The following is a 15845-nucleotide window of genomic DNA, read 5'->3' as shown; positions in this document are numbered from 1 at the left end:
ACATCACATAACCGACTGTTAATGGGGATCCAATCGATTAATGCTGCCTCAGCTCTAGCGCTTAGTGCAACACCAACGCCAGCAAGACCGGACGAAGATGCCACAGGGTCCCCGGATAAGCGCACGTGGAACAAGCTTTTCGAAGCGACAGATGGAGAGCGAATTTGTGGTACTTCACTAGAGTCTTGAATACGGATCTCGGATAGACAACAAACGTCGATATTAAGACTTTCTAAAGACATAGCCAGCCCCATCTGTTGTCTGATCTGCATTAATGTGCGAACGTTGAAGGAAGCCAGCTTGAACGGCGTACGTGGTTTCAGAAAGACTGCTTCAGTATTCATAATCGGTGGAAGCATTCACTTTCAACCAGACAATGACTGGAGATCGTTTAGATAGGACAGATTTTCCACCAAGAGCGAGCTGCTGCATAAGTTGAAAAGTAAGGTCACACAAATTGGGGATAATGGGAGTGAAAAAGCGACATAGTAAATAATGGTAGTAATAAAAATAATAATGGTAATAATAATAATAATAATAATTGTCTTTCTTCTATTAGGAACGAGAGCAGTGTAGTTAGTGTAGTGCGTCATTTCATGTCATTTGTGTGTGGGCTGTGATACTGCCCGGGTGCCCAAACCGAAGCAGGTGGTTTCCTTAGGGGGCCACACCCCAAGCCTTTGACCTAAAAGTTTGATCCACAAGGCAGTGGAGCATCGTGAGGAGATGCAGTAACATGGTAGCCGTTGACCAATGACAGGTTCGTCCGCCATTCGTTCCATCAGGATACTGGAGCCCATGTGCACCATTGGTTTGGAATGAGGGTTTTCCAACTCCCCTAGGTGGACCCTCCGTATCTACCAACCCGGTTAGAGCGCCGGATATTCGCTTTTCGTCCTCTTACTTTCGTAAGCAACACCCCCGCAGCGAGAATGCAGTGAGTAGGACTTCCCTGGCAGAGGCTATATACGCGTGGCCATGTGAGAGCATTTGAAGAGGGAGAGCGAACTCTCCCCACTCTCGGCCGTACCAGGGCATTTGGGGGCACACTGGACGGCCGTTTCGTCCTATTATGGGACTCCTCAGCAGTGCGCATCCACGAACCCGCTCTCGCGAGATTCGAACCCAGGACCTACCAGTCTCGAGCCGAAGCCCTCAACCGATAGACCACTGAGCTGGTTTGGTATGTCACCAAATAATTTAGGCTTAGTTGTTCTGTGCTGATTGGTTAAGTCAATTGCATATAGAGTACTTGGGAGAGGTTTACCAACTTACAATATTATTGCAAGAAAGTATAGTCCAAAAAGCCGATATCATTTGACACTCGTCTATTTAATATAAGCTTTACGAAGTGGATTTGTTTTCCGCATTAGAACTGAGTTATGAAAGTAGAAACACAGATCAGATCTCGTGCAACAACATCAAGTAAATTTAAACTTCACCCCATTGCACAAGCAAGTGGCCATAAGGACTCAGTAGCTAAGTGGATAACGTGATGACGTTTGAAGTGGACGGTACTGGGTTCGAGTCCCAGAGTGAACATCAACTCTGTGATGCAGGTGCATCCCAAATAGGACGAAACGCGCGTCCTGGATTCAACTCTTGGCCACCATCCTTCTTTGCTTATAAAGCTTGTGACTTCAGGCAATATCGAGACAGTCTGCACAGGATGCACCTATGCCAACAAGAGACTGATCAATTGCAGTCTTAAATAACAATAGGAAGATTCAAGTAAACAACATCAAGTGAATTTAACATATTAGTGACTTTTCAAAACATTAATAAACCTAAGACCTGTTTATATTTGGGACTAGTTATGAATTAGTTTACCTATTGGTTCAATTCATTTATATAGTAGGTGGATTTGACCTATCCGAATATAAACAGACAGCCTTAACTGTCTATCCACTATTCTTTAATGATAATGGGTCAAATTTAATTTATTAGCCTAAATGACAATCATAGTTTAACTAATATTAACCTTTCATCATTTATGCATCTGAAGCATAGGATGTCTTTATTTGGAATAGTATCATCACATTCATAAGGGATGTTTAATGTTGTCTTCCTTTAACTAATCCTTATTAAAGTTCATTTTGTCTCATCTCTCTCTATCTCTCTATATGCCATTGACTTCTACAGAATCATTATCATTAATTAGTTTAGATTCATCTAAATCATCTAATTTATGTATATCAGTGGATATACCATCATCACCAAAGGAATCTATCAAATCATCATCATGTAATAATTCACCTACATTTAACATAGCTGACATTTTATCAACACATTATGAAAGAGACGAATTCAATGAACAAATTGATGTGAATAAACAAACTTTTAATGTGAATAAAAACTGTCATATTGTTCAAATGAATACAAATAATACACTATTAAATAATGGTAAGTAATCATATTATTCTACTGATGTCTAATGTTTGATTTGTGTGAGGGCTATGATACTGCTCAGGTGCCCAAACCGAAGCAGGTGGTTTTCTTAGGGAGCCACACACGGAGCCTTTGACCTAAAGATCTAATCCACAAGGCAGTGGAGCATCGTAAGGAGATGCAATCCCATGGTGGCCGGTAACCAACGATTGATTCATACACCATTTGTTTCCTCAGGATACTGGAGCCCATGTGCATCATTGGTTTTGAATCAGGGTTTTCCAACTCCCCTAGATGGACTTTCCATGTCCACCAACCCGGTTAAAGTGCCAGACATTCGCTTTTTGTCCTCTCAATTTCGTAAACAACAGTAATGCCACAAGAAGGTAGGCAGTGATTAGGACTTCCGTGACAGAGGCTATATACGGGATGATTATGTAATAACAATATAAAATATTTATCTGAACGGTGTTCTTGGTGAGACTATTATTTATGGATGACCTTTGAGCGACGCTAAGGTTACCCTGAGAGTGTCCATCTAATAACTAAGACCAAATAAGGGTTTATAAACCAGTGTGAAGAATTAGAATTATGATTTACAGTTGATTGTTAAGGTTAGGAATTAGACTTATGGTTTTCATCACGAACTGATATAAACTAAAATTAGAACGGGGGTTTTGCGGAGATTTTAGTAAAGCTTCATTTGACACATGATTTCAACTATATAAACTAAAATATCCAAACTGTAGCCAAATGGATGAGTGAATTTCGCGCCATATATTATTGACTCAAAAGTCAAAACACGTTTGAACAGAATAACATGAATTGGTTTTTTTATTTCATTCAGTTATCGTCAGCTCTCACAATTCTTCGTATTTTGATATTGATATGATCAATTTAAAAAGATAGGGTACATATTTGTGAATTTGTAGCACGTCTACAATATCTACCATCTTTCTATTTATTTAGTGAGTGTAAGTTGAATATATAAGAGCATAATTTTCATTTGGGGTTTCATTTCAACCCCTTTCATGTTTTTTTGACATTTTCCATCCAGAAAGTTGGAATACACTAGTATCATGTTTATGGGAGATATATGTAGATAGCTTTGGATTATTAAAATGGAATCGTCAGTGAAAATTATACTCTTATATACAACTCTCACTCAACAAACGGACGGGAAAATGCTGTAGAATACTGGATATTTTATAGTTATTTAACATCCTAAAAGGATGACTATCCTCATTCAATGTAACTAAAGGAATTAAGTTAGTCATAAGTTAGTGTAGCGAAAATCTAGTGTTAAAAAGCGTAGGTGTGTATTTATCACTATTTGAACGACGTATTTGAGACTCGTTAGCTGTTTGTAGCTTGGATTGACTTTCAGCGTAAATATCAACACTGAGATTCTGGTATTCCTGACTAATAAGTCTGGAATAGAAAAAGATGTGAGTCTTGGATTCTACTTCTGGGTTCAAATACAGCTTTAATAAGAATGAGTGAATAAAATGTTATAAATATATAGTAATCAAATATCCAGAAATTGTTTGGGAGCACAAATTAGGATTGTTATTAAGACTTATTCACCAGATAATCGGGTATGAGCTATATCATAAGTGTGAGGGATGATGATAATATGCAGTTGCTCAAGCAGAAATAGGTGAAGCAGGGTTTTAACTTGGGACTTAGTGACTGAAAGTAGAACACCTTAACTATTAAGCCACCTCTCCAGTGAATGATTATATAATTGGTTAAATGAGCACTGGTTAATAAACATATGTGATTAGTTTTAGCTAAGTTGATCACAACATTATATTTATGAACTGAGAAATTCAAAACGATGATGTGGTCAAATAATTTTGATTTGATGGTAAAAATCTATCTTTTTATTGGTATGAATGTTGTCTGATCTAAGGGAGGACAAAGAATGAATCTGCCTGAGCTAGTGTGAATAATTTTAAGCTCTATCACCCAAATTCTCTAACCATTTGTTACGGTAATCGTTCAGATCTTAACCAGGTAATCTGCACCTACCTACATGGTTCAGTTGGACAGTCAGTGTTTCCTTGGCTTAGCTGACCCTAACTTTCTTTAAACCGACACGGGGTAGTTATTAGATAGACATACGTAATATATATCATAACTATTTCAGATCATAATCATTCATTATTTCATCATTTGATTTGCTATACAAGCAAATGCTTGTGTTCAACGTGTTTCATTGTTATATTTTAATGTTAAAAAGACTCATTTAGAAAATAACACAATGGTATATTGGATATAGCAAATAGGTGACCTAAATGAATACCTCCAGCAATTTTATTGTTAACTTTTATTTAACAATGAATGTCAATCAAATTTCTACTATTGTAAAACAGTGACTTTTATTTGAATATATAATTTTCTTGGTTTATTTGTTTTACTGTGCTGTAATGAACAACATATCTTGTAAATAAGGAATTTAGCGTAGGTTCGCCTAAAATTTCCTTTTTGATTATAGCATATACCGCTACAGTATTTCTTCTTCTTCTTCGAATGTAACATACTACTTATAATTATTCATACTATTACAGTGCTCACGTTATACTCTTAATTGTTAATACGATCAGGTTGCTGATTATTTGTTATATATGAAGTTAGTTGTCACATACTAATTCCCCATATCGTGGAGAGATATTCCTCCTCCCTGAAGTATCTGAAAGGGGAACTGGTTTGAGTGTCGTTTAGACGACGTGTGGGGGTGACCACAGACTTCAAAAGATGGTCTTCATATACAATCTTTTTGTGAATAGTTTTCGACGTGCTAGCTTCGTAATTTCCAGTCCTACTGCCTGCTAGGTACGTTATCTTAGGACTGACCTTTTCTAACTCCTCCCTCCGCTGTAGAGATGGTACGCAGCTGCAATCGCTGGTTTCCTACCATCACACCGCAGTATAGTTGTCAAGACGAATGAGTTTTTAATATTACCACTCTTCAACCGACCTGCCTCGTACACTAAGACCTAGGGTAACCAGTATTCCAGCCAATATATCTCGATTGAGTCATAACAATATACAAGTTTCAAGTCAAAATAGCAGCCATGGTCAGGATTGGTTGTCTGATAACGGATAGATTCAAGATATTAAACGTTGAGAATTTGTTTCGTATGGCCAAATGCTGTGTTCATCTAAAGATAATGATATTCATATGAAATATGCAAAAGCTTCATGACAGTTAAATCACAATTTGAGACTTGACTCTAAGGGCAAACTGTATGAAGAGTTAGGATTAATTAAAAGGAATTTGTAGTGTTTATTTTTAAAGAAATGAAGTTCTCCGAAATAATTGATTGGAATCAATTTTAATTAATATATCTGAGTAACTAAGTGTATATACATATTGTCGATTTTAAGCCACAATTTTTGTTTGAGGACCCAAATATATTACTGGGCGGGATAGACAGAAGTAATTAGCTTTAGGTTTAAATCAGGAAGCCTATGGGTGAAAGTTAACAGTCTTAACCATTCAGTCACTTTTAGTTCAAGCTGAAAAACCAGATAATGAAGCTAGCTAAAGAAATATAGGAGCACCTAAACTAAGATTTGCCATCAGACTGTTAAGTCGCTGAGCCATATCGGTAGATTCAGATTACCTGATTGGGTTACTCTGAATAGTCAGTGGTTGGGGTGGTTTGCTTATATAGTTCAGAATCAGTTGCATTTGTCTGGATGTACTCATTTTTTGATATCTCTCTACATATGTTTAGCTTCACTTTTATTTAATATATTTAATCCTGCAAGTTCATTGCTTCTTTTCGAAACAAATCCTCTAAGTTTAATTTTTCTACTATCACTGATACCCTTGTTATGTCGAATTATTTGCTGATCATCATGTTATGTCATCACGCTATGCTACTGTAATAAACCAGCTTGGGCTGATTCACATTTGTACCAAACTTTACGCTGATTATAACTGATTAACCAAGTCCTCCACTCCATTAATTTCTTGCGCATAAAGTGGCTACAATAGTCACCTTTTTCCGTTTATTTGGTTTATAGTAAGTAATATTAGCGCATATTGCAATGTATATGAAGCAGACTAGTCAAGAATAACGATAATTGCACAATTAATCTGTAGTTAAGGTGTCTCAATTCAAATTTCATATTTAAAGCTATACCAGAATTAACATATATATGTTTTTTATCAGAAGGGGTTTTGTGGAGATTTAGTATTTTTCATAGTTGAAAGCGTGAGTCAATTGAAGCTAGACCACCATGGTAGGTCCTGGGTTCGAATCTCGCGAGAGCGGGTTCGTGGATGCGCACTGCTGAGGAGTCCCATAATAGGACGAAACGTCCGTCCAGTGTTTCCAGGTTTTCCATGGTGGTCTAGCTTCAACTGACTCACGCTTTCAACTATGAAAAATATATATGTTTATCACGCTTTTTGTCTGTGTGTGGCTAACAATATCCAATTGCCTAAATTGTACTAGCATTATACCGGTCTAAAACGTCTAACACTTTGAATGCCTAAACCATTGATATCGATCAATTATATAATCCTCATAAAACTGCATTGTGTAGTCTGGAAAGTGGGGAGGGGTGTTGAAAATATCCGAAGGGTACATTTTTTTTTACTATAAGTAAATCAGTTGAATCATCGCTAGAAACGACATTTACAAAAAATGGAGATTAAACAGTCACTATCGAATATCGTAGGGTAAAAGCTAATAATAAAAATTAATTCCACATATATAAACATTCAAGTTCATGATATTGTGTAATGATCATTCAATATCATCATTGGTAATATGTTTCACTCTTGTTATGACGGGACGGATATTGTAGAAGTTGGAACTAGTTTTCAAACTGTATATCAAATTTTTCACTAGCTTTCGGTAGACTAATTAATTTCGTTTGTACGATTTACCGTTACTGTTTTGTTGCTAGTCTATTAACTAAAGCCTCCCCTATTCACAGCCTTTTTTGGCTTGTCTATGTATTATTGTTATTTTTCATTTTATGTGTGAGTCTGGTATGTCTGTTTGAAATGTAAGTAGAGTCTGGCTACTACTTCTGGACACAAGGTAGGCCATAGAGAGAAGCTAGAGAACAGTGAACCGATAGGAACCTGGGTGCCTGCTCAAAGTTTATAGTGCTGGTCAGCCCTATGATTGGTCAAATCAGATAGGTTAAGCTATAAAGTAAACAGTAGACCGAATTAGAATCAGGATTCTGATTTGTGATTAGACACATGATATGGGTCAGTGGGTCTACAAGACAACAGCTCTCAACATGATTAACCCTTACTAACCATAAATTGTTTTAATTACTTTCCACCTCGTTACTCCGCTCTTTTAATAAACACCTGAACCTTGAACAACAGTCCAATAAGATTTTTTCCTTAACTAGTATTCTGCTTCTAAGATTTTATGGATACTCCAATGTTTTGTTTTATTTGCGTGGTTGAAAATTAACTGAAATCGTTGAGATTGCGTTCTGGACTCAATAAGCAGGGCTAGGAGAGAAAGGCCAATTAGAATTCTGAGTTGATGCAAGGCTGTTAGTGCCGGTTGACGTGTCATTGGCTTAGCACTAGAACGAGGTCATATAAAGAGCTATTCTGATTGACAATTTCGTCACATGTTAGTTAACAGGGGCAAAAGTTATGACAAACACATACACATACTCATTTATAATTATTTAACAATATTTGTCGTTTGCTATTTGTTAATGTTGCTTAGTTAGTTTATGACAATTTAGGATTCGTCAGCTGGATGTACCCGGATCCCAGGATTGATTTTCATCCCGGGACTCGAACCCAATATGTTTATACTGCTAGCCTCCGCTCATCTCCACCCAAAACGCTTGTGAATTACCAGAGATATCGAGGCAATCCTCATAGGTTGCACACAGACCAAAAAAGACTAATCAGTTACCGTCCTAAACATCAATCGGAAAATTCAGATGGCCAACATAATATGAAATAAGATAATCTACTGATGTCTGTTTTCAGTGATACTTGCAAAAGTGATTTTATGCTTTTTTGAATACGTTTGAAAGGCTACTAACCATTAGACGAATTAATTGAAATCCCTTGAACTATATGCATATATGATTGACACGGCTGTTTTGAATTGAATTGAAGTGATATGATAGCAATATTGGTTAATAAAATAACGACGTTCTGACTGAAACGGTGTAGTGTATCATTTTTCTCATGGAACGAGATCAGAACCGCTCTTCGACTAGATGAAAATATGAATGATTGATTATATATTAAGCATAACTCAACTACTGGGCAGCTTTTCTATAATTGATCAGATCTAAAAAGCTAGTTTGCAAAATAACCAATAAGATTACACTTTTATGCTTTTGTCATTCATATTTTCTTTTCTACTGTTGATAATACGCGCACTCATGTATAGATGCCAAATCGATCAAATTAGTTTATTCGAACTAGTCTTAAAAATACTTAGTTAATCTTCGACAGATTATTCTTAGTTGGCTGTTTCAAAATAGATTTCTACAAACAGTGAACTGCTTTAAAGTTCGATCACCAAATTTAATCTACAATTCATGGTATTAGTCATTTGATGCTGATTATTTTATTATTCTGTCACGGTAAAAATGATCAAAATCTAATTATAACAGTTTATAAGCAAAGATAGATAAGGGCTAGTAGTGGGATCCAGTTTGACGCGCGTTTCGTCGTATTTGGGACTCATCGGCTGAATGTACCTTTCATCTCAGAGTTGATGTCCACTCTGGGACTCGAACCCAGTACCGTCTGCTTCAAACGCCATCACGTTATCCACCTAGATACTGAGTCCTGATGGCCACTTGCTATCATACCAAGTGAATATAATAATTTATAATTTATTAAAATTATGTATAATTTCATTTACATCAAGTTGTTCACCGATGAAGAACTCTAAATTGGGACGAAACTGTCATTTAATATTGCCTAATTTTCACTAGTTATTTTCTGAATGATATTAATATGTTGCAAACGTTTTATATGTGTTTTTGAAATACTGACTTGATGGTTGGGACAACTGATTTTTCAGAAAGCACGAAACATCCTAAAAAAGCAGAAATTCCAGGTTGAGTACGTAACCATACATTCTTTTAATCTATTCAGATAAGGATGTACTCAAAAATCTTTCCTCTAATAACAGTAGCTTCAATGATAATAACATGGTTTAATAAATCTGATTAATATTACGATACAAATAATTTACTTGTTATATCATTGACTTTAATTCTGATGATGTGGTTTGTATTCTTGAAAAAAAGAAGGTATATTAAGTTCTTCAGTTCACTTAGAACATGGGTGATGATAGATTTATAATCTTCTTATCGACTAACTTTAACCATTAAGAAATTTTACTATTATCGTTATTTTATGGTTTGCAACAGGGACTGACCTTGGTTAGATAAGCATTGAACATCAAGAATTATTGGACAGCTGTTTTATCATCATCAGCGTGCATCCACGACTGTACCGTGGATCGAGCCCAGAGTATTTTAGGACTTGTCGTGAGCGCTTAACCTTTAGATCACTAACTGAGCATCTGATAGTTTGTAGTTCTGATTTTTTATTATTATTTGGACATTATATAGTACGAGCATCAAATTGTGTTCGTACTAAACAACATAACAACATTATAAAGGAATACAATAACATAGGGAATGAATACTTTTCTGATCATAGAAATTATCACACAAGATACTGCTAACGAGCATCTATCAGCATTTGTTAACTACTTAAATAAAAAAAACTATATGGTAACTGTTAGTGTTGGTTGATGTCATATCTATTAACATCACCCAACTCATGTAGTCAAGATTCATTTCCAACCAGTATCGTTAGTATTAAGAAACGATCGGTGTGTAAGGTATTTATGTAGTTTACATAAGCACTAACCAAAAAAGCTATGTCTTAGGATTAATTCATTTATCTCCTGAAAATATTCAACATCCTCAGACACATTATTCATTATATAAAAAATTAAACAGTCCTATTATCAAGTGTATTTTGATTTCTTCTATTCAATGTAATGATTAGTGTAGTATGTTCATTATTGAGAAAATAATTTATACAGGTTTCAAACAATATTTTAATTGGTATAAGATAGTAGTCGGAGGTGATGGAAGTTGACCACCTCCAACCACCATCTTATCTCAACATAGTGCACTCATTGTCGAGCCACCCAGACTAGTGACCACATTACAACTTGATCGATGGCATTTGATCAGCAGTAAAAAGGAATTGACACGTATGACATTGATCATCACCCAGTGATCAATCAATTGTGAATATTTTAATTGATTTTTAGACTTCAATTTATCTTAAATCTTAAGGCAACAAATAGTTATGCAAAGTGATCTTTATGTCTAAGAAATGTCTATAGAATATACCCTACAAATTGACATTAACCTGTGAATTTCACCAATTGACTTTTGAAAGAATATGATTTCACAAAATAACTTTTGATCATTATTCGATTTCTGGGATATTTTTTTTTGCGTAGAAAGAAAAAAAAAACTGTTTATTGATACTTTCCAATAGAAATGTTACATTTTTAGATCTTTTCAATTTGAAAGAAGAAAAAAAGTTAAAAAAAAAAATAACGATTAATTTGTAACAAAATATTTTTTTTCGGGGGGAGGGGAACAAAATTATACCTAAATTGGTGGAAAATAATTTCATAAACTATAAATTAGGTAATCTTTCTGGTTAAAGCATAGAAATTAGACAAATAGGTTAGCATAAAGATATAAATAATAAGTAAACAGTACCTTTTTCATTTATGAAACTGATTGTTCTCATGAGAAAGTTGCCAGTAGTGGTCATTGGTTCTTTTTTTTGAAGAAAATTCATTTTTATTACAAAGGCATTAGTGTATTTGGTTTTAATTTAACTGACCAACGTTAAAATAATATAATTATATTACCATGATAATGAGAGATTTTGTTATACTTTCTTTGTATATACAAAGATCAGTTCGAAAGCTCTTGATGACAATCATCTTTAAAAAGTGGATTAAAAATAATGTACACTGCCTGTCAATTATTTTAAATGCTTTTGCGTGATCCAAGTTGTGTTCACTATCTATTTAAAGTTAAGTGACGCAATTTAGTCAGTCAGTCAGCTACAACGTAGGACCAAGCACACATATACATCGGGCCAAGTCGCCATACCTCATTAGCACAACAAGATGAAAACTGAATTCACAAAAGTAGTTAATTTAGTGGTGTTAATATATAAAAGAAAGGTTGTATATAATGATATAGTACAGAACGAAAGACAGATATGAAGCAATTTTAATCTCAAAGTTTAGGGGAAGATAAAGAGTGTATACACCTACACCATTTTGATCGATTCTGAGCCATGTCACACAAAGTCTTCAACCACTGGTTACGATAGTCACGCGGACCCCAACCAAGTAATCTGCATCTACCAACGTGGCTCAGACTGGAGGTTAGTGACTTCAAGCACTGATGCCACGTTTTGGTTTGGCCACCCCTCTCTTCCAACCATCGACAATACTAGTCAGCATAGCACGTCGTGGTAATTGGTGTTCAGGCATACGTAACACCCCATTTATTTCTACTTTACTCCCTATCAGATACAGTTTACGAAGAATATCTTTGGGAAATTTTGTAGATGCTTTTCCATCTTTTATACGTTCATTTCTTATTTGCGAAGATAACCTCAAAAAAATTTCTCATAATTCATATTTCCCCAAGATATTCGTTGTTTTCTTATGATTGATTGTTATCACTTTTCAATTGCTAGTTTTTCTGTTTCAATATCATATTTTGTTGGGGTATTTACATATTTCCTTTAGTATATTTTATTCTTCGACAAACATCAAGTTTTTTTCCACTTCCTTCTCCTTTTGTTCTATCGATTTGTAAATCATTATTGAAAAAAATTATATTTCATTTCCAGTATTAATTAACTCACAATAGATTTTGTTCTTATTATAATAATCTCAAATAGTTTGTAACTAGCAATTACTGTTCCCAAATGCCCTGGTACAGCCAAAAGTGATGAAAGTCCGCTCTCCCTCTCGAAATACTCTCACATGGCCACGCGTATATAGCCTCTGTCAGGGAAGTCCTACTCACTGCCTTGTTTGCGAAATTGAGAGGACGAAAAGCGAGTTGGAAAACCCTGATTTTCAAACCAATTGTGCAGATGGGCTCCAGTATCCTGAGGGGAAAATGGTGTATGAATCAATTGTTGGTCACCGACTACCATGGGACTGCATCTCCTCACGATGCTCCACTGCCTTGTGGATTAGATCTTTAGGTCGAAGATTCCGTGTGTGGTCCCCTAAGAAAACCACCTTCTATAGTTTGGGCACCTGAGCATTATCACAGCCCTCATCATACAAAACAAATGAGATTTGTGTTGCTCATATTTATCTGGTGCTTTCTTGTACCAATATTTATGTGTTTAAATAAATAATTATAATAAATAAGCCAAACGGAATAAATCACAAGATTAAAATAACTTTTTAATGAGGGTGTGAAAATTTCGTTTGTAATTAAGTATATTAATCCAAAGTTATCTAACAACATGGATTAACCATTAATTGAGAAATTATTGAAAACTATCAGTGTTTCAATTCACTTAGTATTGTTTGTTTGTATCTTCCCTTTGATGTTTAGGACTGCAACTGTCCATCTTTGCTTAATAGTGTTTCATTTCAACAATTCATACCCACAACTCCACAACTGACTGAAATGTATAACATCTACAGATAGCATATTATGTTCAAAATACTCAGAGTTGAAAGTCAGTGGTTTATATTTTTAACTTTGCATTAATTCATAACTAATCATTCTTTGGAGATAATTGTGTCTTTAGTAAATTTCTTCATTTTAATAGCTGAATTCATCATCTTCTACATCATTTTATTTATTTATTTAAACACATAAATATTGGTACAAGAAAGCACCACATATATATGTACCGCACAAATCTCATTTGATTTGTGTGAGGGCTGTGACACTGCCAAGGTGGCCAAACTGATACACGTGCTTTTCTTACGGGGTCACACCCAGAGCCTTTGACCTAAAGATCTCATCCACAAGGCAATGGAGCATCGTGAGGAGATGCAGTCCGACGGTAGCTGGTGACCAACGATTGATTCATACTTCATTTGTTTCCTCAGGATACTGAAGCCAGCCCATGTGCACCATTGGTTTAGAATGAGGGTTTTCCAACTGCCCTAGATAGACTGGCCGTGTCTACTAACCCGGTTAAAGCTTCGGACATTCGTTTTTCGTCCTCTCAATTTCGTGCACAACAGTAATGCCACGAGAAGGTAGGTAGTGAGTAGGACTACTCTGACAGGGTCTGTATATACGCGTGGCGATGTGAGAGCATTTGGAGAGGGAGAGCGGACTTTTCTCACTCTCAGCCGTTTCAGGGCATTTGCTAGTATCCTGAAGATATGGTTTGTTTCTCTTTTGTAGATAACATGATCTTACATAATAGTAACAGTAGTAATAATGTTCGTAGCTAGTTATTTCTTTTTTTTCACCCTAAAAAATGAAATCCACAGACATTTTGTTTTTGTCTAGCTAAATAAACAAAAATAATCCCTTGAATTTACATGGGTTTACTGTGTGATTTCAGCGATGATTCACTTTTCACAGAAGGAACAAGTACGAAAAATATGCCATATGACTCATTTGCTTTATATTTGTCTTATTGAAACAGGTTTTGTTTATGTTTATTCGTATATTTTGTCAAAATATTTAGTTACATTACGATGTAAAAAAGTGAGGTGAAAATCTGCTACATTAATCATCTATGGTTTAGAGGAGTAGTTTGTGGGAGCTGTTGAATTCCATAGTTTAAATCATAATCTAAGCTTAGGTACTGAAAAGCTGGGAGCACTGTACAACTGTTTCGTCTTATAATGAAGTTTCTTAGCAATGTGTATCTATGATCCCATAGAACCTTTCAGGTCTCTCGGTGAGTATTAGTGAGTACTAGACAACTGGTTTGTTTGTTGTTTATTATGTGTTCTACGGTTTTCTTTTGGGAATAAACATAGGCACTTTAGGTGTGCTAGTGGATGAAATAACTTTAGGCTACTAATAATAATTCTGTAGAGCTGGAAAATTTAAAAAGTCGGCATTGGCAATATTTTACCATTTTTAGTAACCAGCAAATCTGTATTGAAAATATGACACCAATAAAAAAAAGGTTTCCCAACTAAAAAGAGAGGCTAGTGGCCAATGTGTTTCATTATCATGTTACATCCTTATGCCCTTAAGAGAAAAAAAAGACAAATATTAATACGAATTGGACTGCTTGTTCAAACAAATTCATATTACTTTTCATTTTCCATACAATTCACACGCAAGCATTAAAATCTACCTCTCCATACTAAAAATTTCATAGTTTTCATACCCACCATCACACACACAGATATACACAGCGCTGGATGACCGTATGAGACTCCTCAACAGTATACATCCACGATCCCACCTCGCGAGATTCGAACCCAAGACCCTCGATCTCGCTTGAGGGTTCTAGACCACTAACCGGCATCCAATAGAGTTAATGTCTAACTTCAACCAATCCGCAAAATTACACCACTGTCCACCATTATGACCAGTGGAGTTCAACCGGGTCTGTTGTGAGATAGCAACTCATTGAAGACAATGATCGATGGTGGCGCAATTTCGTGGATTGGTTAAAGTTAGACATTAACACCGACTCAGTGGTCTATCGGTTGAGAGTTCGCAAGCGAGAATGATAGGTCCTGACTTGGAATACAGTGAGCAGGATCGTGGGTGCACACTGTTGAGGAGTCCCATACTAGGACGAAACGGCCGTCCAGTGCCTCCAGGTTTTCCATGGTGGTTTAGCTTTAACTGACTAGTGAACCCAACTATTAAATTGCTAAAATCTCCACAAAAACCCGCTTCTGATAAAATTATAAAACAGTTGGGTTAATATCATCATCTGTACAGCTGGAAAATACGTGGCGGAAACGTTCGAGTAAGCCGCCATTAGAAATACCTGTTTCTGATTTATAGTATTTTATTAAATTAAAATATGAAAATTTATTATTTTAGCGATTGATAGTGGCTAACAGTGGAATCCAGGACGCGCGTTTCGTCCTATTTCGGGACTCATCAGCTGGATGTACCTGCATCTCAGGTTTGATGTTCACTCTGGGACTCGAACCCAGTACCTTTTTCTTCAAACGCGATCGCGTTATCCACTCAGCTACTGAGTCCTATCTATCTTTGCTTATAATGCTTGTGAGTTAAGGCTATATCGAGGCAATACACAGTGGTTTTGTAAAAGACGAAAATCATGTATTAAATACAGTATTTTCACATCTTCCCTCAGTTGTCCTGTACATTCTTTCATTCTTTCAATTCGGTTGTTATTTCAATTGTGTTCTGTTTCTCTTCCTCTTCTCTTTATTTCAATC

The 15845-nt window shown here is 35.8% G+C and overlaps 1 protein-coding gene and 1 non-coding gene across 2 annotated transcripts; one reads left to right on the top strand and one right to left on the bottom strand.

The window, feature by feature from the left end:
- Positions 1 to 2123: 2123 nt before the first annotated feature.
- Smp_169480 (hypothetical protein) lies at positions 2124 to 2411 on the top strand (the record flags this gene model as incomplete). Its single annotated transcript, XM_018794009.1, has 1 exon — positions 2124 to 2411. The coding sequence occupies one exon, from the start codon at positions 2124 to 2126 to the stop codon at positions 2409 to 2411; it is 288 nt and encodes a 95-aa protein (XP_018647106.1).
- Positions 2412 to 15573: 13162 nt separating this feature from the next.
- On the bottom strand, positions 15574 to 15640 carry Smp_tRNA_00724_Gln_TTG.1.1. Its single transcript has one exon. It is a non-coding gene (tRNA).
- Between the last annotated feature and the right edge of the window lie 205 nt (positions 15641 to 15845).

This window comes from Schistosoma mansoni (assembly GCF_000237925.1).
Source record: "Schistosoma mansoni, WGS project CABG00000000 data, supercontig 0194, strain Puerto Rico, whole genome shotgun sequence".
Taxonomy (NCBI): Eukaryota; Metazoa; Platyhelminthes; class Trematoda; order Strigeidida; family Schistosomatidae; genus Schistosoma; species Schistosoma mansoni.
The sequence above is the reverse complement of the archived record's forward strand: the minus strand, read 5'-3'. Positions and strand labels throughout refer to the sequence as shown.